Source organism: Amblyomma mixtum, chromosome 7 (assembly GCF_055824585.1).
Source record: "Amblyomma mixtum isolate Tamu chromosome 7, ASM5582458v1, whole genome shotgun sequence".
NCBI classification, from domain to species: domain Eukaryota; kingdom Metazoa; phylum Arthropoda; class Arachnida; order Ixodida; family Ixodidae; genus Amblyomma; species Amblyomma mixtum.
Window position 1 is genome coordinate 51,178,331 of NC_143018.1, and position 23,593 is coordinate 51,201,923.

The 23,593-nt window shown below is 47.7% G+C and overlaps 1 protein-coding gene across 1 annotated transcript; it reads left to right on the forward strand.

Moving 5' to 3' along the window:
- Positions 1–3,735: 3,735 nt before the first annotated feature.
- LOC149336083 (uncharacterized) lies at positions 3,736–22,867 on the forward strand. Its single transcript, XM_089554076.1, has 5 exons — positions 3,736–3,892; positions 4,288–4,462; positions 19,266–19,606; positions 21,329–21,599; positions 22,708–22,867. The coding sequence occupies exons 1-5, from the start codon at positions 3,736–3,738 to the stop codon at positions 22,865–22,867; spliced, it is 1,104 nt and encodes a 367-aa protein (XP_089410202.1).
- Positions 22,868–23,593: the final 726 nt, after the last annotated feature.

The following is a 23,593-nucleotide window of genomic DNA, read 5'->3' on the forward strand; positions in this document are numbered from 1 at the left end:
TACGGGCGATCTACGGATGTTTTGAGTGTTAAAGTGAACTCCTCCAATATATGAAAAAAATTACGTTCATAAACTCTTTCCCGTTCAAAAATGCCATGAGGACTAAGCCATCTTGAGCACCCTGTTGCGCAACCCCGGGCCGTTCGCGCACAAGTCCCAGCGCGCGGCGGTTCAACACAGGGCGTTCGTAGGCACTGTAGGATTCACGCCAGCTTTCCTGCGCAACTCGGTGGGCCCACACCATTTCCATTGAAACTGATGCAGCGGATGCGCATCGCAGGACCTTTCCGCACATTCACGCTGTTGTTCCAGGCTGCGTTCAGCGAAGGCGGAGGTCGTGGCAATGGATGACTTCTAGCGCGCGCCCTGCATTCCTCAGAACCTCCAACGACTGCAGCGTTTTGTGGTTGGCAGGCGCCCACGGCGGTCATCGCCGGGAGGGACCTTAGGAGTCCCACCACCTTCTTGCTGCTAGGGCCCATAGATTGATTATCCTGCACTACCTGCATCGTGGTTACCGTTGCCATCTTGTCGCAGCGCTATGGTTTTGTCCGCGTCGCTCGTGACGCGGCGTGATGTGATGCGCCACTGCCCTGCTATGGCAGGGGTTGGCACCGCTGGGGCTTGTGAAAAACCAAGGTTGCTTATCGTGAGCAACCTCTCGGAACCAATAATTAATTTAACTGACACCTGCAACGGCGGCCAGCTTGCACACAATCCTGTGGGCAGGTTATGAAGGTGACGTTACCTACAAGGTTACGTTATCTAGGCTGCCCATCTAGGTTGCATATCCGAAGATTCTTCGCCCCCAACGCCAACACCGACGCCGATGACAAAGACGCCAAATTTTCTTCACAACGGGGGCCTTAACGCTATAACGTTAAAAATTTTATACTGTACCTCACAGCCATTGCAAAAGGCGTGTCGATTTGATGCCTATGCTGGTACAGCGACAAGGAGCAGACCGCAGAACTTGCCAAGGCGAAGATGTGCTGCACCGCAGTGTACGAGGGAGCAACCGGAATGCAGGAAGTAGTGTTTTTTTTGAGAAAAGGAAATGACGCAGTAACTGTCTTTCTTCTTGGCGGCCACCTCAACCACGCTGTTAGAGAAAAGAGGACGGTGGAAGTGATAGAAGAAAGTGAGAAAGAGGCCCGGTAGTGCAGAGCTCCGTCATAATTTCGACTACCTGGGGCCCTTTAGCGTACAGTCTTTGTCAAAAGTAACCAGGCTGCATGGTTTGCTTCTAGCTTGTACAGTGGAGCCCTTACAGCTTTTCTGAAGTTGAAATGGTCGTTAAAGGTAAGGCCTGGGGGCCTTCTTACCTTCTAATAACTTTTGATCTTTAGGAAAGCCACAAGGACTCTATTATACAACCTAGAAGCGAACCATGCAGCCTGGTTACTTTTGACAAAGACGGTACATTAACATCGCACAAGAGTGAATGGTTCGTTAGCGGCAAAATTGCGTCGTAGTTTGGAGACGACCTGGCAAGTGCAAACAAATTGTTTTCTCGGTAAAGTTCGTTTACATGGAGTCTAAACCAGCGTGGATTCGAGATAAGTGCCAGCCGAACAGGTTCCTCTCAGCCATCGCCATACACGAGTGGATGCCGCGCGCACACAGCTTCGACTTGGTGAGAAATGCTGGCTTCAAAGATGGCCTGAGCATTAATGAAGCGGACTTCGGTACACGGCAGACAATCAAACGTGCCTTATATCTGGATGAATATATCCTGGGGCGTAATCAATAAGTTTTCCACTTTCGTGTGTTCATATCGCATCCACTTGCTCCTGTAGGGCATGTTTCTCCGGCAACATCATATTTCGCCTCTTCTTTCAGGCATCTGCATGCGCACGCAACCCCGCTTCTCGCTTCTTCTTCTTCTTCTTCTTCTTCTTCTTTTTCACCTCTTTATAATGGCACATACCCACGTGGGGGGATTGGCCAAGGTGTAGTGGTATACATAAGAAAATTTTCATAGGATTAAACGTGAATTTTGAAAAATCTATTCATGAAAAACGACAGAAGAATATTTGAAGTGAAATAACAAAGAACATTTTGGCGAGAATAATAATAATTAAAAAAAAAACTCCGAGACTTTTAAAGGAGTTAGCAAATCAACCTACCAGTTGCAATTATGTAATCATGGAGATTTCCACAAATTGAACTCAAAGCGAATTCTTTGGTGCTCGCTCCGAACGATAACAACACTGGCATAGATAACGGGAGCCCTAACCTGGAGAGAGGGACCTCCAGGTAAATCTTTCTCTGAAGTGCGAACTTTGGACAGTAGAGCAGGAAATGGTCGACAGATTCAACGACCCCGCATGAGTCACATAGGTTTGTCGGAGACCACCCACATCTGCATAGGTATAAATTTAAACTGGGAATTCTGCACCGCAGTCGCGTCATTGATACCTCACACTGCCTGGTTTTACACGAACGGACGTTCCATTTATACGCTAAGTGCTGATAATCAGCAGTATTTAGTAGGGGATCGCGTAACCTGGCTGATATGTGTTAGAACCGCTGAAACCTGGGGATCGCCAGTAGACTGAAATTCGGGACGGGATGCGTTACTGGCCCGTCAAGAGCTGACCTTGCTAAATAATCAGCCACCTAGTTGGAATGAATGCCTGCATGACCAGGAACCCAGACAAAACGGACCTCCTTTAAAGTGGACGGGACAAAAAATCGCAGGAAGCGGCACAAAAAATCTTTTTGGAAGTTTGAATGGAGACTAAAACTGACAAACAATCAGCCAGGATGATAACGTGAGATACATGACACGGAATTTTGTGCAGGGCTATTCCAAGAGCCAAAAATTCCGCAAAGAATCTTCTTCTTTTTCTGCTTCTGGTGCAACGCTCTCCTTTCCTTCCCTTGATTGCAGCTGCAGATCCTGCGAGCTTGCCAGAACTTCCTCCCATTGACTACAGCTGGAATGACGATCCTCCGAGCTTACCCAAGCTTCAGCGAATGGCAGTTAGCTGAGGCACTGTGACACCACCGAATTTATCCGAGTTAATCCAAGACCTGCGAGAATTACCTCAACAGAAGACTAGGCCAGACGCCCATGAAAGACGCCCATGAACACATTGGCGCAAGCCTCGGAATCATTATTAGATATTGGCTCCGGGTCACGCGGGGTTTTCTGCAAACCACGTGGCTGACGTCGTCGCTCCAGACCACACTTACCGAGCGGGGTTGAAGCGTGGCTGCCGGCGCCGGCACCCCAGCTGTACGGCGTCATACTGGAGCGCATATAGGGCAGGAGGAGACGATGCCCTTCGCTTCACCCTATGCTGGCGCCAGCTTGAAGCAAACAACTTTCCGTGCCTGTACATGCTCATCAAATTGACCCCACCACCTATTTCACACTACACTATTCCACACCACGTGGGCCCGTCAACATGAACAGGCAGTGCCTTCACAATAAAGTTGCACATTGGAGCAGTGGGAGATGTCCTTGGCCGGAACAGTCCTGGAGAACCAGCTGGCCTTTACAGATCAATCCTGTGCAGTGGCTATCTCCATGGGGGCCCTGGATTAGAAGAAGAAAGTTCGGAGCTACCCACATTGCTCCCAGCGACAAATGTTTCAGAATAAAATTTATCCATCTTCCACAACTCCAGAAAGCACGGCTATTCTGCTAGCGAGGCATCTAGTACTAGCGCACTAAAAGCATCAACACAAAAGCGGTGAAGAAGAAGAAATAGACAACAGGCCGCCATGATTTTGCTGCTCGCTAGCATCGGAACGCTCCTGGCAGGGATCTTTGTAGGTCTGTACACCCAACAATGGCCTTTCTTGCTGCTGGGCATCGACTATAAGCGTGTCGAAGACGACGTCGTCGGAGCCCGCCTTCTCACCGCCTACCATGGCCCTCGTAAGAATTCATTCACATGAACCCGCTTTCCGAGAGCTCTGTAAACTGTTCAATGCGTGGACAATTTGCTGCGACAGCCATTAGGGCACTTCACTAGATTCTTAAAGAACTGTAGATACATAGATACAGCTCCTGCGAAGTGATTTTTATGAGGCTAAGAGCTGTGAGGGACGCCGTAGTGAAGGGCTCCGAAAATTCACTACGGCGTCCCTCATAGCCCGAGTTGCTTTGGGACGTTAAACCCCTATTAAACAAACCAAACCAAACCTTCTTGTCATGTGATCTCAGCCTTGAAGGCCGTTAGAAAAGCCACCTTTTGAAATATTTAACCGTTGAACCTTCTGTCCGATCCTGCAGTGCACAAACGCTTACGTGCACGCGCACTTCAATTGCAGCGCAATGGACTCCACCCATCGTCGACCACGTTCGTGAAGCCACAGACCGCATCGACCTGCACCGCTTTGTCAGCATGGCCCAAGCTCTCCAAGTGGTCCGTACTACGAAGGACACCATTCCTGTCGAGTCTTTGACCATCGTCGTGCCGCTACTGCTCAGCCTGGTGTTGACGAGGTGGGCATGCGCGGACTAGCCTCCGAGACGTGTGTCGCTGCGTAAGGTGCAAAGCGAGTGGGGAAATTTTAGCGCGCTTCTCGACAAGCTCCGATAATTTTATTCGTCGTGGTTCACTAATTTACGTATTGGAAGGATGGAAAGAAGAGAGGTAAAGATTTGTTGGTGCTTTCCTCCAGCAATAGAAAAACAAAGAGGTTGGTTAGCATATTTCTAATCGCATTATAAGCATTTTGGAGCGCTTTATGTAAGCATTGTGTGACTTTCAAAACAACTCATACAGCTAGAGTGCTGTATGATTCGATTGCTAGTTGCGCACCGTAGTAAATAATATGAAACTCGGAAGCCCCACACATCCATGGCGAAAAGAGACAGTACACCCTGTTTTCGAAATCACTAAGAAAAATCTTGCTGCGACCATTTCTTAAAACTTTCGCCAGTATAACGCTCTGTATATTTCAGCTTTAAAAGCGGTGTTCTGAACTTCGGGGGTAGGGTGGCGAAGAGGTTCTCGCGAAAATGCTTCGCTTAGAAAAAAATGTCGCGTTCACATATGATTCGCTTGAAGGTGTATGGCCCTTGGAACAGGCCTTGCGTATCTAATAGGTTGACCAGAAACTCGACTTCGAGTCCCCTCATATTTGAAAATTGTGATAATCATAACCATCACCACAGGCATCAGGTAACTCGACTAGCATATGTGGCTCGGTGTTTCCGGATTATACACACACGCTGCAATAGCTGAGTGAATGTGCTGACGCTGTACCTCTCTGCGTCTGGCGTACAGCTTGATGATGTGTGCCAGGAAAACCGAGAACAGGTGGAAAGCGTCGTAGACGGTTAAAAGTCGTAAAGGTGTTAATAAGTGAAATGAAACATGTAAAGATAAATACATTCTAAGACGTGAAAAAGTGTTTCACATCTTTACCGTGTCAATAACTCATACTGCTCTTAAAATTAATCTCCAACCCCGTAGATGGTGCCGCTGCAAACGACGCCTGCCGTCATCTGCCTCAGCAGTGGATTCCAGTACGTCCTGCCTGAGCAGCTCGACTCTGCAACGCATTTTTGGCGTCGACCAGGTCAAAAGCCGACATACCGGTAATGCTATTAAAAAGTTTCCGCGCGACTAAGGCGCCAGGTGTAGACGAGGATTATTCGGGAAGTTTACTGTGGTCGCCGCGATTAGGACGCGGATTTAGTGCAGCTGATTGGAAGGTTGTTCAGAGCATCATTTTTCTTTTCTCCACAGTTGTTTAAACAGTAACTACAATAGAACCCAGGAAGATTGGTTTGAATGCCTGGTAAGCTGATATCAATGTGATTGGTTCGATTATTTTGTGCTGCACATCCACATATTTGACCAATTTCTATAAAGAAAAAGTTTGAATGAATGGACAGTGAACTTTTGCTGGCTTTATTGCCTTTGTTCAGTGGCACCAGAAGTCATGGGAGGTAGATATTTTTATTATCATTTTCAAACTCAAGTTCGCTTGTGTGTGAGGGCTTAATTTTTTCTCTGCTTTCCTGCCCTTTTTCCGAATGGTGGAGCATGGTGCTTTAGGTCCATATCCTTTCTTACAGGATTGCTGCTGACGCCATACCTTTCATTTCAAGTGAAAGCTTCGCTGTTGCAAATTAATGGAGTGTAAAGACAACTGCGTGTCCCGTCTTTATATGAGAAAAAGATAAGCGGTAAACTCCTGCGTCCCTACATTCCTTTCGCCGCTGTTCTCTCTTCCAGCTGTCCACACGCTGCCTAACTACGGAGTTGGTCGGCGACGCCGTTCTGCGAGAATCCCAAGTGTGGAGTTTCCGGCACTAGCGGGACCAGGAGGAAACGGAGGTACGGGCTACCATCACCGAATTCAAAAAGTCAATATGCGAGCTACATGGGGATTAACCTTTCACTCTTCAGGGCATTGTGGCATTTAAAGCGCACTTCTTACCCGCCACTGGGCGGTTTCGGTTGCCATACACTAGCTCTTTTTTTTTATTCGAGCTGTTTTCCATTAGGCATAATGAAAAAGGGAAATACAATTATAAAAAGGAGTGTAAACAAGCCTCGCTTAAAAAGCGGCAAAAGTTCGCGATAAAGCGATTATCTTGAGTCCACTTGCGATAGTCGTCTGCAACGTCCCATCGCAGGCCAACCTTTCTTAGGAAGCGTCGTCTCACGGAAGCTGTAGCCGGGAAAGTCCACAGCAAGTGTTTTTCGTCACACTGGTCGGGCGCAGCACCACAATGGGGACACTTGTCAGTCACTTCGTGACGTTTGTCACGCCACCGATGACGCACAGAAGGAGTCAGAGCCGCTCCTGCCCGAATCCGGCGCACAGATACCTCCTCCTCCCGAGTGAGACTCCGGGGAGAGGGTACGAACACGGAGGAATTAGAGCGCGTGTTCGCTGACGCAAAGTCTGTTTCTCGGAAACATGGGACAGGAACGGATCTGAGGGAAGAGGGGAAGGTGGCGGGATATCGGATCTGTCAAGGTGTTTCATTGCATCCACATGAATATTATGCCGATCCTGGGCATGCCCGCGACACTAGCTCTTCCCGCAGTATAATACACGTATTTCACTGTATAACACCGCGCCAAAATTGGTAAGGGGTGAGAAGTGCTAGCGATCAGGCTCCTACGGTGAGTCTCATGATGTTTTTGGCACTGGGGAGGAAGCTTTAGATGGCACAAACTGTTTGGGGGGGGGGGGGGGGGGGTGAGGGGGGGGGGGCTGTTTACGAATTTGGACTGCACATGACTGGCAGTCACTTTCCTATCGTGCGCGACCTATCACCAAGCGACGCGGGCGAGCCTGATATTAGACCATTCCTAGCCTACGAAAAACATCGGTAGTTTGCCTCCTGGTTCATTGCCGCCAGCTGGTCTAACACTTCATTCAAGTGCATTGCCACTATATTAGACGAGTAGAGAATAGGGATCGTGCCAACGAATGTTGAACTTTGAGTTTTGGGAATGGGATAGCAATCTATAGGAATAAGGGGATGAGCAGATGGTGAGGGGGGATAAGAACAGGTATCCACGTTTCTGCCCTTCGATCTCTAGGCATAGGAAAAGTGTTCTGAAGTTGTCTGAAGAAAAGTGTTCATCGGAGTGAAATGGCTGCTACAGGCGACGTCCTTATGGAGCTTAAGAAGAGCGCATGTATCTAAGATGTACAGAAGAGACCTGCAAAATGAGCGGTCGTTCGGTCGGGACGTATTTCGTGCGGAAGGAACGATGGAGACATTGAAAGCACTAACAGACTCAACGGTTGCTTTGCAAAGCCATCCTGACTTAACAGAACTTTTTGTGCGAGGCGCGAATCCAGTCAGTCGACTGGGAACAAGACCACGAACTGTCAGCTTATGTTGAAGGCCTGCACGCGTCGCCTTTCTTCAAGGTCACTCAGTATGACCGTTTGTGTCCCTCTCTCCCAGCATTCTGGTGCGTGGTTGCAGCTCCTGGAACTTCTACAGCGTTCAACCCTTTGAAATTTTTTAGCTAGTAAATGCTTGCACTTCCGCTTTTGGCGGACTCGGGCCAACATCGTCCAGGAACCGCGGCGAACCGGAGGAAGAACTTGAAGCTAAATTTCTGAAACATCCCGTACGAACGGTTAGCCAGCTTGGCGCACACTAAAGCAACAGATGCGCTGGCAGCGAAAGCGCCTAGTGCGAGTTTTTGAAATAGCAATTTTGTCTGTTAGTGTTAAAGCATTATACATCCTTTCACTACAAAAGGCCACGGAGTTCCTGATTGTCGTCCCTATGTTCTCGCTTGACGTCAACAGTAGACCATAAGATATTGACCTCTACAGCAAAACATAAAGTCAGATAAAATTCCAATAAGGGAGGGTGTCAGGCAGGGAAACATGACCTTGCCAATGCCATTAACCGCCTATTTAGAGAAGGTATTCCGTGGCCTGAATTGGGAAAAGTTTGGGATAAGAGTTAACGGAGAATACCAAAGTAATATGCGATTCGTTGATGACATTTCCTTGCTAAGTCACTCAGGACATGAACCGCAAAGCATGATCAATGAGCTAGACAAGCTGAGCAGAACGGTGGATCTAAAAATTAACATGCAGAAAACCAAAGTAATGTTCAACTGCCTTTTCAAGGGAACAGCCGTTCACAATTGATCGCGAGGTGCTCGAAGTGGTAAGGGAATATATCTACTTAGGGCAGCTAGTGACCATTGATCCGGATCATGAGAGGGAAATAACTACAAGGATAAGAATGGGGTGGAGCGCGTATGGCAGGGTCTCTCAGGTCATAAATGGCAGTTTACCAATATCCCTCGAGAAAAGTATACAACAGCTGTATCCTACCGGTACTCACCTATGGGGCAGAAACGTGGAGGCTAACAAAGAGGGTTCAGCTTAAGTTAAGGACAACGCAGCGAGGTATTGAAAGAAAAATGTTAGGTGTAACGTTAAGAGACCGGAAACGGGCGGGGAGGGTGAGAAAACATCAGGGGTTAATGACATACTAGTCGAAACCAAGAGGAAGCAATGGGCTTGGGCAGAGTATGTGATGCTAAGGCAAGATAACAGCTGGTCCTTAAAGGGATACTGAGGCGGTTTTCGAATCAGCTAACCTTCTGGGGTTTCGAAGTAGTGTCATTGCTTATAACCTCCGTGGAGATACTTTTTTGATTGTGGCTAAAAGAGTGGCGAAATCACCAGTTGAAAGCGCAATGTGTAAATCTCCCGCATCCCGCGCGAGCTGAAGAGAGGAGAACAGTGGAGAGGGAAAGTGCGTCCATGTCGGCCAACGACGGGGATACTTCGACGCACCCGAGCGAGCATACAGCCAGTGTTCTTTCTCATGCTGCGTGCGTTGTTCCTCATATTGCGTGCGTTGTGACGTACAAAGCGTGTCAGCCGACCTTGAGCGTCAGGTTCTACACGAGGTACTGCTCTGCGTTCGTGTCCACGAACAACTACGGCCGCGACTGTGTCATCTTCCACTGTTTTCCACAAGATCATAAGCTCGCAGCGTGGGCGCTCGCTGCTTTGACGAGAGAGAATTAGAGCGGACCAAAGCAAGCGTACTCTGCTCGAAGCACTTTCGTCAGTGCGGCTGCATGACGAGCTTGTACTTAAGTGATCTCTAGAGGTTTCTGTCAAAAAGGCACGGCTGAACCATTACACAGTTTCTTCGATTTTCTCGCGTATGAGATGCGTGTCACCAATGCCAAAAAGCGCCTCTTCTAAAAGTAGCAACATACTCAGCAAGCAAACAATGCAAAGCACAACAAAGCAAAGCAAGCATCGGAGCTCTTCATATGCGGCATCTTGTTTAATCGTAGCTTAGCGATTAAAATGAAAACGTTCGAGAGATGTCTGTCTTATTTCCGATTCAAATTTAAGAGAGAAATGAACGCCAACCAAGTTTTTGCTTAGAAACACGATGTTCGGTTTCTTCATCAAGTTGTGGCAGCGGGCGAGTTGCAGCTTGGCTTTAAAACATACATAATAGTTGACCACCAGGTCACTGTACCTAAACTCCAGATCTGGGAAAGGCGAACGTTTCCGAGGCAGCGATTAATATTTTCTGGCATCGGCTCAACGCGCCGCGAGTGAAGCAGCAGCCTTGTGCGCGTATTTGGCTTGGAGCGCACAATTATTGCGTCACTATCCTGTGGTCACATGCCTCGAAGTGCTCGGCCACTGCGCTTCGCTCATTTTGGCATCAACTTTGTGCTGCTTCATCGCTTCCTTCAAACACTTTCTTGCCCCAACCCACAACGCCGGGTACTGAGAACAGGATATTTGTACACAACGCTTTGGGCATTTTCTTTTGGATGACGCTCTTTCAGGCGAGCCAGGATACGTCCGGTGGTGGTAATTGACTTGAGTATTGTTCGAACCCCTTTCTTTCCGAGAACACGAGCCGAGGTTGTGCTGGCACTGGGCCTCTTCGATTATCCGCCTCTGGCAGCCCGCGGGTTTCTTGCGGGCTGCCCGAGCGCGGCGCCAGGCGCTCGATTTTCTCGGGTTGTTCCGCCCACTTCCGGTGGCTGCCCGGAACGCGTTCGTTTTTCTCTGGCTGGGCGGCTTCGGGCTGCCAGCCGGCGGCCAGACTCGCCGGGACGATTTTGAGCTGGCAGCGCTCGGGCAGCTAGCAGACGACAGAGAGGTGTATGGCAGCGGGATGCTCGCGCGGCCATTTTGATAAGGACTAGAAGGACCGCGGTTCTTCATGCGATGTTTTGCGCGATGCAGGCTCTTGTTTCCACTAGGCCATGGTGCATGTCGACTGTGTCGCCTACAATGGCACCTTTTGCGGTAGGTCTCGCTGTTTATTGATATGTTTTGCGGGCGTATGCGCGATCATATTTCGATCGTCTCACCACCTCACAAGCACAATTGTTCGCTTCATATTACGATCGCATACTTGTGATTCACAAAACATTTGGGCTGTTAATTTCGTGCGCCCGGCTGATATTGCGATGGTGTTCGAGGCTTTTCACGAGAGCAGCCGGATTCCAGTTCCGAGTACGCGTTCAGACGCGCGCATTTGTTTTACGAAGTGTTGGTTGAGCGCGATACGGGAGCCTATGGTCTTCATTGCGTTTGGCGCAGTGCAAAAGTGGATATGGTTTGAAAAACGCTTGACTGAAATATGTCCTTTATTGAAAGCCCTCACGAGCACACTGCTCGAGGCATCTCTGCGGGCATATATGTGGCCACACAGCAGCTGTCGCGCCGAAGTGCTGATTCTGTCGTCGCCAACTGTTGTACAGCTTCAAGCTCCGGCCTTCTGCCACATATGCTCAAGATATCTGAGAAGTACCGCAGGCATACATCTCCTTGCGCTTGGCTCATTAAAAAAAAGAGATAAAAATGAGCTCTTAGCGCTGATCGTCATGCAAACACACGCGGAACGTGAGGCGCCGACACGCAGGGCTTTATTGTAGCGCCTGTCATTCCAGAGCCAGTTCTCTGCTATAAAGCTGTATTATTACGGAAACGATACGCAGCTAAATTTATACAGTGCACCCGCTTGTCTCTAGGTGGACGTTCAACAAGCTGATATGCGCTTTTGTCGAGATTATGCGTTCCTTGCCCGCAGCAAAAGCCGGCGGCCGACAGACTACAGTTGAAAGAAACGTATCCCGATTATTTTCTGCTTACAGCTTACAGAAAGCAGGTTACGAGCATAGAAATCGCAACGACCACAGCAGAGTCCACCATGCAGGGTCGATCGTCGGCGGTCATACCAGTCATATATAGACCAGATTTTTGAGCCTTTCCTGGGCGCGGCCATTTTGCACCGACTGGCGCGCCGCGGTGCGGGCGTTTCATTGGGGACTGCGGGGCTGCGGCAGTTCCGCGGCCGCGCCTGCATATAGCCGCGCTTCGGGCGCTAAAAAAACATTGTCGAGCATACTTCCGCTGCGTGGCTGTGTTGCAGGAAGTATTTACGTTATCAAAGCGATAACATTGACGCGTTTTAATGACATTTAGTTTGACATTCAGGTTAACTGTGCCGGCGCTTAGAACGCGCTCGTGCTTATATCGAATTCCGTCTTTGTGCTCCACCGCAAAGAAACTTTTTATTCAATATCAAGAATTAGGTGTGCGGCTAGTATGCAGTTCCAATTCCCATGCACTCTTATTCCTTCCTGCCGGCCATAAAGCCCCCCCCACTTCCACAAACGGCTTTCTTGTCGCCGCGCCAGTTTATCAACAAATTACCGCTGTGAGCTCAACTGAGTCGCAGCGCCAACAGAAAACAAATTTTGTCATGGTTTATGCAACCTTGTGCATAAAAACGCACTTTCGCTTAATTTATAAAAGCTTGAATAGATATGAGCAGCTAATCCAGCTTTCACTAATTCTGAGGTCCGAAGTCGCGGTATGTTATTCAGGAGCTCTCGCCGCGTGTGAGAGCGTTGCGTAGGCGTTTGGCTAAGTGTGGAAAATGTAATGAAATCGCGCATATTTTCCTATGAATAATGTAGACACCGCACCGCTGCGGTGGCTCAGTGGTTACGGCTCTCTGCTCTGGCCCAAAAGACGCGGGTTCGATCCCGGCCGCGGCGGCCGAATTTCGAAGGAGGCGAAATTCTAGAGGCCCGTGTACTGTGCGATGTCAGTGCACGTTAAAGAACCCCAGGTGGTCGAAATTTCCGGAGCCCTTCAGTACGGCGTCCCTCATAGCCTGAGTCGCTTTGGAACGTAAAACCTTAATAAACCAAACCAAGCTAAGGTAGATACCAACAGCAGAAAGATAATATAGATAAACCTTTACCCCCCAGATACCTCTGACATGTGTGCGGAAAAAGCAGCTGGATTCGGTAGCGGTCGTGCTTACAATCCTGTGCATGAAATGTGTTTAATGGGAACAAGAGCAAGCTCAGCGCAAGGATGCCGAACAGGTACTAGTGATCGAAAACACGCGCTCCGTCGGGACAACCTTCAGTCTGCAGCTCGCCTATCCAGTTACTATTCCACTGAGTCAAATCAATAGATCTATATTCTGATGCATAAAATTATCATAGATGATATCGCACATAAAAGGCGACAACAAACGACACGACAGCGCAGAAATCTGCTTCGAAGTGCCGGTTTCTAGTCGGTACACTACCTGGTCGACTACCCTCGGATGTCACGTTAACGAGTAACTGAGCACAAGATAACCGCAGCACTGTCTGGAAGAGGGCAAATGTGAGTAGTGACGCACAGCACACACCCTCATACGTTAGCTGATGGAGCACAAAACGGCAGAAGCGAACACGTAAACATGCGTTCTATGCGCGGCGCCGGCGCGACCCGCAGTCCCTCGGGCCGCGCGCGCCGACAGATGGCGACTGGCGTAGAGAGTAGGCGCGCGTCCGCAGCCTGCGTGCGAGGGTAAAAAAATCTGGTCTATACTTACTGAGTAGTAAGCAAACACGCAATAATCCGAGAGTACGGCCTGTCGTTTGATAAACAACGCACGGCAGATTTTCCGTCCTATCTGGTGTCGACTGAAACACGTTCGATTGCGATTACTCATTTCATGCTTTTGAGGATTTCTTGAAGCTTACACAGCACACTGTGCACCGAAGGCACACGCTCGCGTTGTCGTCGCCAATGTATACGAGTGCGAGCTTGATCAGCTGCATGTTCTGCAGTCTGCGGCACGCGGCCCTCAATAACTGCAAGTCGTTGTTTTCGGTACCAAGCCGCCTCTTCCTACCGTACGGGTGCGTAGACGTAGAACGCGAAGCTAGAGAGAGCATCTGTCCTCCGTGATCCGCGATTTGCTTGCCGCCGTGATCAACGTTTGCCGTGATTGCCGGCCGGCTGGTTCCGGTGGAAGCCAGCCCACGTGACCATGATGCGTTTTCCTGTCAGAGATGAACTTGCGGGCCGCCAGCGGGCTGCCTGAGCGCGGTTAATCGAAGAGGCCCACTTTTTACGCATGGACTACATATGCATCTTTCACGCTGGCGTATGCTCGTGCTAGGCGTAGAATTTTTTCTTGCTTTTTTTTTGGTTTCAGGTGATACGCGGAATGAATAAACTGTAGTATCCTTTTCTTTGGAGGTCAGTGAAAAAAATTGTCGCCATATTCGCTTTCGCAACACCACGGAAAGCTGCGATCTCCACTCAAAGCAGAGCCGGATCCCCATCGGCAGCTTCTCCAGTCTTCAAAGTGTCGTCATGACCTCTTGACCAATCACGGGCGGCGGCGCGCCGCACGGTGTGCCCCGCGGCAGAGGCCGCATATTTCTGCTAAAAAAGGCAATTCGCTCTTGGTTTTGACTCATTTGGGTTCGATATTCAAGCATACAGCATGAAAAACTATAGGACGCCGCTGCCAGCCTGATTTTGAAAACAAGCGCTTGTCTCCTTTTAAGGGTAACGGAGCGGATTCCAAGAGAAGGCAAGCGTAGCAGGGGTGGCAGAGATTTAGGTGGGTGAATGAGATTAAGAAGTTTGCGGGGATACAGTGGCGGCAACTGGCAAAGGGCAGGGTTAATTGAAGAGACATGGGAGAGGCCTTTGCCGTGCTGTGGGTGTAGTCAGGCTGATGATGATGATGATGACAGCAAAGAAAAATAACCTTCCTTTCGAAGGTGCGGTGAATCGAACCAATAACCTTCAGATTGTGAGGTGAGCACGGCACCCATAGACCACAAAACCATGGCACTCCTTGGCGAAGGAAGGTGAACCTAGCGTGTACGTTTCCTTACGACTCTATGCTAATGAGTAGGTGTGTCATCAGAAAGGAAGGAATCCTTAATGAATCTCTCATCGGAGCTCACAAAGAGACAGTACTTTCCCATTCCAAGTACGCAAGCAGTCTTAAGTGCTCTTGGTGATTTTTTAGAGCGCAGCTCTTTGGCGTCCGTTCCTGGGTTTCGCGTCGTCGTCGGCGTCGGCGTCGGCGTCGGCCTCGTAACCAGCTCCGCCCCCAATGTCACGCTTTTCAATTGGTCGAAATGCTCGTGACGTCACAGTGCGCGAATTTCAAATGGGGCCAATTGTACTTTGGCTAGTAACCATGCAACCAATCAAAGGGATCGTATAGTGATGCTGCAACTAAGTTGGAATGAGTTTAGTTAATTGCTTAATTAATCAATTAGCCTAGTTAATTGCTTAATTAATCAATTAGCCTAATTAATATAGAGGAGAATGAAGAGGTCAGAAGAAAAGAAAAGAAAGACGCGCGCCGCAGCGACAACAGCGTCCGCGGAAGGAGACGCTGCTGATTAAAACAGATAAGTACGAAGCCGCGTTCCCTCCACCACCACGCACTTCCCCACTCAGTAAGACGTTGCTCGTTTCATATACGTTGTGTCGAACATCCTAGACAGTTCCAACAATTGACAAGTTAATGACAGAACACGATGGATAGAAATGCAAGAATATAAATATGAAATAGCCTAATTAACCTTTCTAGTTAGACCGCATAAATCAATAAAACCGAGAACGAAATTGGTCGAGTTGGGGAATCGAACCAGGGTCTCCGGAGTGCGATACGAGCACGCTAGCCACTCCGTAATGCCAGCTGAATGGTTTGGAATGAACAAAGGCGCGTCTAGCTAATACGGCGTCTTCGTTCACTCCCATCTTCCCCCTTTCCCTTACGGCGAGGTGCAGGTGTCCACCCAGATATGCGAGAGAGATACATTTCCTTTCCTCAAAAAATAAATTTACCGTCCAGCAAGGCGTACAGCCGAATTGGCGATGGCGTTCTGTGGACTCCCTGGCAGCGTTGCAAGACGCTGTCGCGTTCCACTCTTACAGGCGAAGCTTAACATGTTAACCACACATCAGTAACACACGCAGACAGCCAATGGACGCGTCATTCGCTGGCAGCACTTGATTCATCATTCACAACCACATTCTTAACGTACGCTCCCTTGCCGCACATGCCAAGGACGTACACCACGATCACATTCTGCGCCATTCCTCTGTACTTTGCTTTGCTGAAACCTGGATGGATCCCGAAGAGCCTCTCGAAATCATAGATTTCCTATACTGCTGTGGTGCTCGCAGAGACCACAACAGAGCGGCGGGAGTCGCTATCTACTTGCGCACAGGTCTCTCTGCAATACCAGTCGAAATGTTTGGCACGTCACATGAAGTTGGCGAACTGTGCGCCGCAAAGTTGCCCAACGGCTTGCTGGTAGTAGCTGCCTACTTCGCCCCTACCGCACTCACGAAAGACGTCGTGCACTTCCTGCAACTCGCATTAACAGTCCATCGATCCACACCGATGTTAGTAGTGGGGGACTTTAATGTTGACATAAAGACAAACAGCAATTTCCTAACACTTATGCGGGAGAACATCCCGTTCCTCTCGCTCGTAACGCGTCCCACGGCTGTGACAACCTCGCGAGGCACTTGTATAGATCTCGTCTTTGAGAATCAAGCATTGGTGTACCAAGTCGAACATATATCAGTCTATTTCTCCGACCACAAAGCTTCCTTCATGACTGTCAAGAACTGTTAGTGGAGTCTTTGTTAAAGGAATACGTGTGAAAAATAAAAAAAAAATTCTGTGATAGCGCATACATGTGTTGCTCGATTTCTTTGCCTCAATCTATCGAAAAGGTGAAACAGCTTATTTGCTGCGCTCAAATTTCGCATTAGGAAGTAACGTAATCGTCGGTAACTTTTTATTCGCAGTAAATTTGGAAGTGAAATATTTTTAGCATCATGCTCAGCCAGATATAAATTTTTGTCAAGGCACATCCGCAGAGTTCGAGCATAGTTAGGATTTGGCACTGAATTTTTTTCATGTGTTTTTTCACTGTCCTCTTTTTCTTTGTTTTTTACTATAGGTGTAGACGATTCCCCTTCGATATCTGAGCAGCAACAAATACGTCCTTTGACTGGTTTCTTGACAGCCAGCGAGGAACAGTTGTTTCCTGGTAAGCATTGAGCTTTGTAACAATATTCTTTCGCGATGCTGTTTCAACAATGGGATCTCGGGGATTTGAGGCCATGGGCTCAAATCCCCGAGATCCCATGGGCTCAACAGTTTAAAGCTAACCGCTTAGTGGCACAAGCAGTGTTATTTCAAATGGCAATGTAAATTGGCTGAGGTTATTAATCTGGATGGCGTTGAGAGCGTTGTTCTCGCCGGTAACTTAACCAGCAATAAGCTATCGCAGAAATGTGTCATGAGTTTTAGACTTTAAGCTAAACCCGAAAATGTTTTTTTTATTGTGGCTAAAACAAAGCTAACAGTCAAGGTAGCAAGAATCTTATAATGGGCAACTTGGCAGAATGAGGATTTCTTTGATTCCGCAAGTTGTCTATGTTGTTCATGCGAATTTTAATGTGAAATCTTTAAGCCTTATTAACTTAGAAATTTGGCATCAATGCGGGTTATGCTGCTTGCACATGCGCAAAGGCCAGAATATGTACCAATGCGGTTGAAGGATATGAATGTAAATGAGAAATTTTGCTGAAAACAGGTACATGTTATACCGGAAATTGAGGAGAATCGTACACTTTTCCTATATTATTCGTATTATGCTTGCCATTTCCTGTTGTTGGAGTCGCTGTGGTCGCAATGTTCTTGGGGACACATTAATTTAAACTGGAGTGCAGCTTGTAACTTGATTAAAGGTCTGCGGGTAGCCACTAAAAAACTGGTAATACATGCTTGTTGATTTTGCTTATGCAGTTACACAGCACTTGTTCCGTGATTTGTTTCTTACACTCTGATTACTACTCTTCACGAGGCTGCGTTGTTTGTGCGCAGTATTTGCATTTTATTGCATAAAACATTATCCCTTCTTGAAATTCACAATTTAAAAATTCGGCATTTACTGTCCGGAGTCAAATTTACCATTCACTTAAACGCACTAACTAGACGGGCTTTATTTGTTACTCCTTCTTGACCCACCGTTTTACCTCAATACTGCACTAGCCCTATTAGTCCACATCTCCCTGTTCCGCGTTGTCTGTCGCGTCGTCGTCATCCTATCCGCATATCCGATTGCGCAGAAAAGACGTAGAGAACTATGTACAAATTGTACAAAGCTGCCGGCTTGGGCGCGGCCATATGACGGCCATTCCCCCATGTTCTCTACCGTCCGGCAGAGGCCAACTTGGGCTACCGAATTCGTACCAAAGACGATATAGCCCCGACCACGATGCGGAGTGCACTTCCCGTCAGCCACGAATCCGCCCAGTCATTAATAGTTACTGCGGCCATTTCAGACTTATCATTGGCAGTGGCAACAGTACGCGTGTCGTCATCATTGTGTTAATCATTTCGGGAACCATCTGGTGCTGACCGCTCGTCATACACTTGAGGAAATAGGCTAGATTTTATTTTTCTTTAGACAGGTATGTTTGTTTTCGATACGTTCTTTTCTCGTTATAGTAATGACAAATAAACTAAAGAGGATGAGTAATTCCATAGTCGCGGTACATGAGGGAACGTTTGAGAAGGAAGAATTATGCTACTTTGCGTCTAATAGATGACGAAGGATTCTCACGAGGCTGATGAGGTCGGGTTGTGGCACAGGTCATGCCGTGAACATGCGTAGCCGAAAGTGACAGCAAGAGATCGAACATTTTGATGATTGAAAAGAAAAATGTGTGTGTTTATGTTCAACGTGTAACTATTTCCGACATTTCTGACAACAATTCGCAGCATGATGTAGCAAGCAAGCCTTTTAATTCAGCACTTGCTCCAAGTAGGCTATCGGCGGGCACTCTTAGCACCATGTTCATCCGCGTGGGCACGTACAACATTCCTGGACAAAACCGTTGAATATTTGAAAACTGTTAACTATTGGTATAGAAATATTGAAGGCAATATTCCATCCTTCCGATATGTAGTAAATTTTTTTTTGATAATGTCTCCATTGCTGGCAACGAGAAGTGAAGACTGCCATGGAAAACCAACGAGGAACGCTTTTGACGATGGTAAGAACGTTAATAGCAAAAAGTTCGAGCCTGCCGACGGGACATATGCGGATATCTTAAAATATATTGAAAAAATTGCGCTCTTAACCACTTCCCTGCTGAAAAACACTTTTGTTCAGAATTGCTTGATATGGTGCCTGTGTGTGTGTGTGGCCAGAATGAAAGTTTAGAAGTAGAATAAAAGGCTAGACTACAAGAAATTTGCTGCCCTAGCAACTGCCATGCCGGAGCTGGCGCTACCTAGACTATCTGGAAGTAATTTTTTTTACCTCTGCGTTTTGTAATTTTATAGCAGTGAGCGCCACGAGCGTTACAAGGCAAGAGTCCAACGCTGCGGGGAGGCTGAAACGTTGGCTTCGCGACGTCGTTTGGCACAAGCTCTGCGGATATCTCCCTGTCACGAGCAGAGGAGTGCTCGGCATCAGCGCCGCTGAAGATCGCGATGGTGCAGCTCTTGTCCGGGACGCAGCACCAGTTCGTCAGGCGTCGTTGTACGAAGGTCCGGGAAGGGACGAGGCCCTCAGAGATGACGATGTAACTCGTGCTAGTGCGGACGTCTTCGAGACCTGCCTCATCGAAGAGATATACCGCCGCAGCAGCGATGGCAGTGAAGGCGGCAAGGTGGAGACCGAAGCCATCGAAGACAATGGCGTTGACTCTGATGGGCCGCTGCTTGAGAGCCTGGACTGGCGGGCTTCACACCGTTACCAGGACAACGGGGGACGGCGCTTCGGCTCAGCAGGCTGGGGTGATTAACTACTTTGAATTAAGCACGTCCTCGGGCTGAGTTAGTTGGTCGTTCTTAAAACTTGAAATCGGAATTTTTTTCAGTAAAGGAAATGGCGCAGTGCATGTCTATCATATCTCGGCGGGCACCTGAACCGCTCCGTCAGGGAATTGAGGAAAGTGGGATTGAAAGAAGAAATAGCATTGGAAAAAATTTGGGCTGTTAGATTAAACTGAAGAATTTAGAAGAGATTAGGGAAACACAAATACTGAAAATCGAATTCAACGTCATGTCCTGATTGCGTTTGTGATCCTTTTCCCCGTGTTTTTGTTTACCTAACCACCCCTTAGTTCTTTGATTTCATACTAAAGTTTAGTTTAGTCTGTTTCGTAACACAAGCGCACGTAATTATGCTGAGTTCACTGCTGCACAAGTTGATGAGGTTATCTTGCGGGAAATGCGTATTTAGAAATGTCCCTTTTGAAACCGAAATCTTTGTAAGGAAAATTGTCGGTGGAAAACGGTTTGACCTTTTGACGTTGTGCGCCGTTGCCGAAAAAGTGTTTCACATGGTGGCGATGCGCATAGTGACAAGTGATATTTACAAGTCCAGTATTCAAGGACACCATTTTTAGTTGTAAAGCAAATGTTAAATAGTGTAAGTTACCGTTATGGAAATATTGAAAGTAATGGTCCATTCTTCTAACGCGTGGAAATCACTTTCTGTTTCAAGTTTTTTCATCACTCGCATCGGATAGTAAAGATTTCCATTGAAAACCAATGTGTAACGTTTGTGGCAATAGCAATAAAGTTAATAGCGAAAGGAAAAGGCAAGCCTGCCGAGGGCAGATATGCTAATATATTATCGTTATAGCGGAATTTTACGATATATGATAAAATTACGTTTATATACAACTTCCCGTAGAAAAATTCCCTTCTTAATTTATGGGTACACGTATGCCTGAGCCTTTGCCCACGCCAGATGGTCCGAAAACCCACGTGACCTCATGACGTCATCGGCAGTGGCTACATTATCAGGAAAGAAAGCAAAACAAAATTTCTCCTGAACTGAGTTTCGAACGCACGCCAGCGTTAAAAGACCAGCTGCGATGGCCATTTCATCACAGCACCGCGCCGTCACCTCATCACAAAACCCTGAGCGCTAAACTCGCGCTCTCTCGCGCTGCACGATGTATGCTGCTGTCTGCCTAGCGTAACAGGCTAGGTTTTGTGCTTAAATAAAGCGTATTCAATTCTTGCTGAAAAATTTGGTTTACGGTTTACAGAGTTTATCATCTTCTTGTTTTCAGTTGTTCTTCATGAGCGCTTCTGGAGCCCACACCGACAGGAGTTTTTTGCTTCCTAGTCTATCGCACGCTTAATGAGGTGTAATATTATGAACTTAGAACGAAAACCACGCAAAGGACGATGCACAGGGAAAAAGTAGACGGGACGAGCGCGCTTGTCCTGTCTACTTCTTTCCTGTGTATCGTCCTTTGCGTGGTTTTCGTTTTTAAGTTCATGCAGTACCAACTAGCCCCCCATCGTACACTTCATGTAATATTATATCATATATTTACTCGGTAATTCCTGATTATCATTCGCTCATTAGCCAGGTGAATCCCAGCGAGTAATTAATTGCTCCTTAAGTGAAGCTACTCCACGTTTCAGGATAACCTTAACTGCACTTGAACACCTATCATTACACTCTAGTAGACGCGTGTCCCCCGCACAATGTCGCAGAGTTGCTGGTCAACAACGGCGGCCTCCAGGAGACGTCCCATTCGGCAGTTTCCGAGTGCGGGCGCACGCCGGAGAAGGTTCCGGGCGGCAGCTTTTTCGACGAGGACGAACAAGACTCCTGGTTAGCCGCCGAAGCCGCTGTAGCCTCGTTCTTCGCTTCACCGGTGCAGCCCCCGCGAGCACCGCAGCAGTCGCAGGACGTGTTCGACCAGCTGCTGAACGCCTGCAGGCAGAACGAGGCGGCTGCGTTCTCCGAGATCCTCCAGCAACTGTGAGTGCGAAGGGGGATCGAGCCACAGACTGAGCAGAATTTCGGGCTGTCCTCGTTTTTTGAGATACGAAAGAACACACGCACTTAGACGCTGAGTTGATACTGCCGGGACTATGGCTACTAACAAAGCGAAGTGAATCTATACGGCTGAGAAACAAACGAAGTCGAACAAAGACTGTAATTGCTAAAACCTGTTTTGTCAAGCGCATGGACCAAAAGGGAGGGACTACATTGCAATCGCATCGCTTGATAAAGTCAGAAAACACCGCAGATACTCAAGATTTTCTTAGTGCGAAATTCTGTAGAGAAGCTAGCTAGCTGCCTGGTATACATAACCTAAGCGCTGGTCATGACTGCTTATTTCTTTCTTAAAAATTTGAGGAATGCTAGCGTAAAGGTTTGGCTCCGTGCATTCTTATGTTGGCAGAAACGGGAGTCTTAAATATGATCTCTTGCTTCCAGTCCTTGTTTGAGAGCCCAGAAATGAGTCGGTTCAGTCGGGCAAAGCTCGCTTGGTGCATGTAATGAAGATTAGGTTAGTAAGCGCAGTTTTCCCAATTAGTTTTGAAGAAATAGCGCGAAGCTTGTATCTGCGTCAGCTGAAGACTCGGGTTGGTAACTTATTCTACAGTTTCGGTGCCATGCAAGATGTGACATCCGTGATTTGTTCCACCGTCTGCTGGAAACAAATTGTATGGAAGCAAAATTGCCATCAGCGAACTTTAAGCCGAATTGGCAGTGAGTTCATTATTGTTTGCGCGTAGTAACTGTCCTGGCTGGCAGAAAACCTTGGCTGCTGTGAACCAGGCCACCAAAGCGGCAGATGTCACTAGCGCCAGCCAGAGGCGGACCACTGTTTTGGTCGAAATGCTTTAATAATTCCATTCCTGTTTTGCTGTCACTAGCTGCCGTTTCCACTCAAGTATATAAACCCTAAACACGCATACGCCTATACGGGAGTAAGTTCTCCTTTAACAGCTTAGTCTCTTTTTACCCCTTTCTGTTTACAGTGTACGGTCGAACCTTCCACATGTCGTGGTGTTTACTTCAGCCGAATTGTGGTTAGCACGAGTGGCGAATGTGTATTTCTATTTTGGCCGTTGCGCAGCGGTGCGGAAAGCTGCGTGAAGCTGCACGAGGGCGAGCACGTGGACATCTTCCGAGTCTCCGGTGTCGGGCGCACGCCCATGGTAGTCAAAGTCTTCGACTGCAGCTACATCGAGCAACACGTCCTGGGTCTCTGCAACGAGATCAACATCAGCTGGTGAGCCTGCAAGGTTGCCTGTCTTCAATGTTCCTTTTTATCAGCTAGGTTAACAGTACAAACTTGAACTAGGGGCTAGCGGAAAGCATTTAATACATTCATATAGAAATTTTTTTCTTCCTTTTTTGTATTAGTTTCGTATTGTAAGCAATCCCCTCCATACGCTTCGGACCTTGAGAACACAAACAACTGTGTAGTGACGCTGCTCCCTCATTTGTACCGCTGTCTTCCGTACTCATTATCTGTCGAAATCGCAAATCTGATGAAGCAATGCCTACTCGATTCAGTTATGAAACCCTGTATTTTTTCAGTAAAACAATTGGATCGTGGCGAAGTCATTGATGACCGGTATTTCTTAGAGAATTCTGATAAGTGCAGCATCGTACCACACTGAACACCCATTCAGCTACTGCTCTAATTTCTTTAACAAAATGCTCTTTATTAGGTTCAATCGGAGAAAAATCAGTCCTAATAACATAAAACTCAATCATGAATGATTATGTACTGCAAGCTGCTGAAGCACACGCAAAACCATGCTGGCGTGTTTACAGTAGCAGGGCGTTACCGTCCGGCGCACCACGCGTTGGTATATTTACTGGATGGATACAAAAAAAAAAAAAATACAGCAAAGTCCTTTGCACATGGGGCTTTCCTGCCGAAAGCGGCCGACATTTATGACCTGTAATCAGCGATCGTATTCTGCAAGCAGCGGATTCTGCCAGCAGTCAGC

Coding starts and splice junctions, on each gene's coding strand:
- LOC149336083 (XM_089554076.1), top strand. CDS start 3,736: ATGATTTTGCTGCTCGCTAGCATCGGAACGCTCCTGGCAGGGATCTTT. Junction 3,893..4,287: donor CACCGCCTACCATGGCCCTC/GTAAGAATTCAT, acceptor CTTCAATTGCAG/CGCAATGGACTCCACCCATC. Junction 21,600..22,707: donor TCCGAGATCCTCCAGCAACT/GTGAGTGCGAAG, acceptor GCCGTTGCGCAG/CGGTGCGGAAAGCTGCGTGA.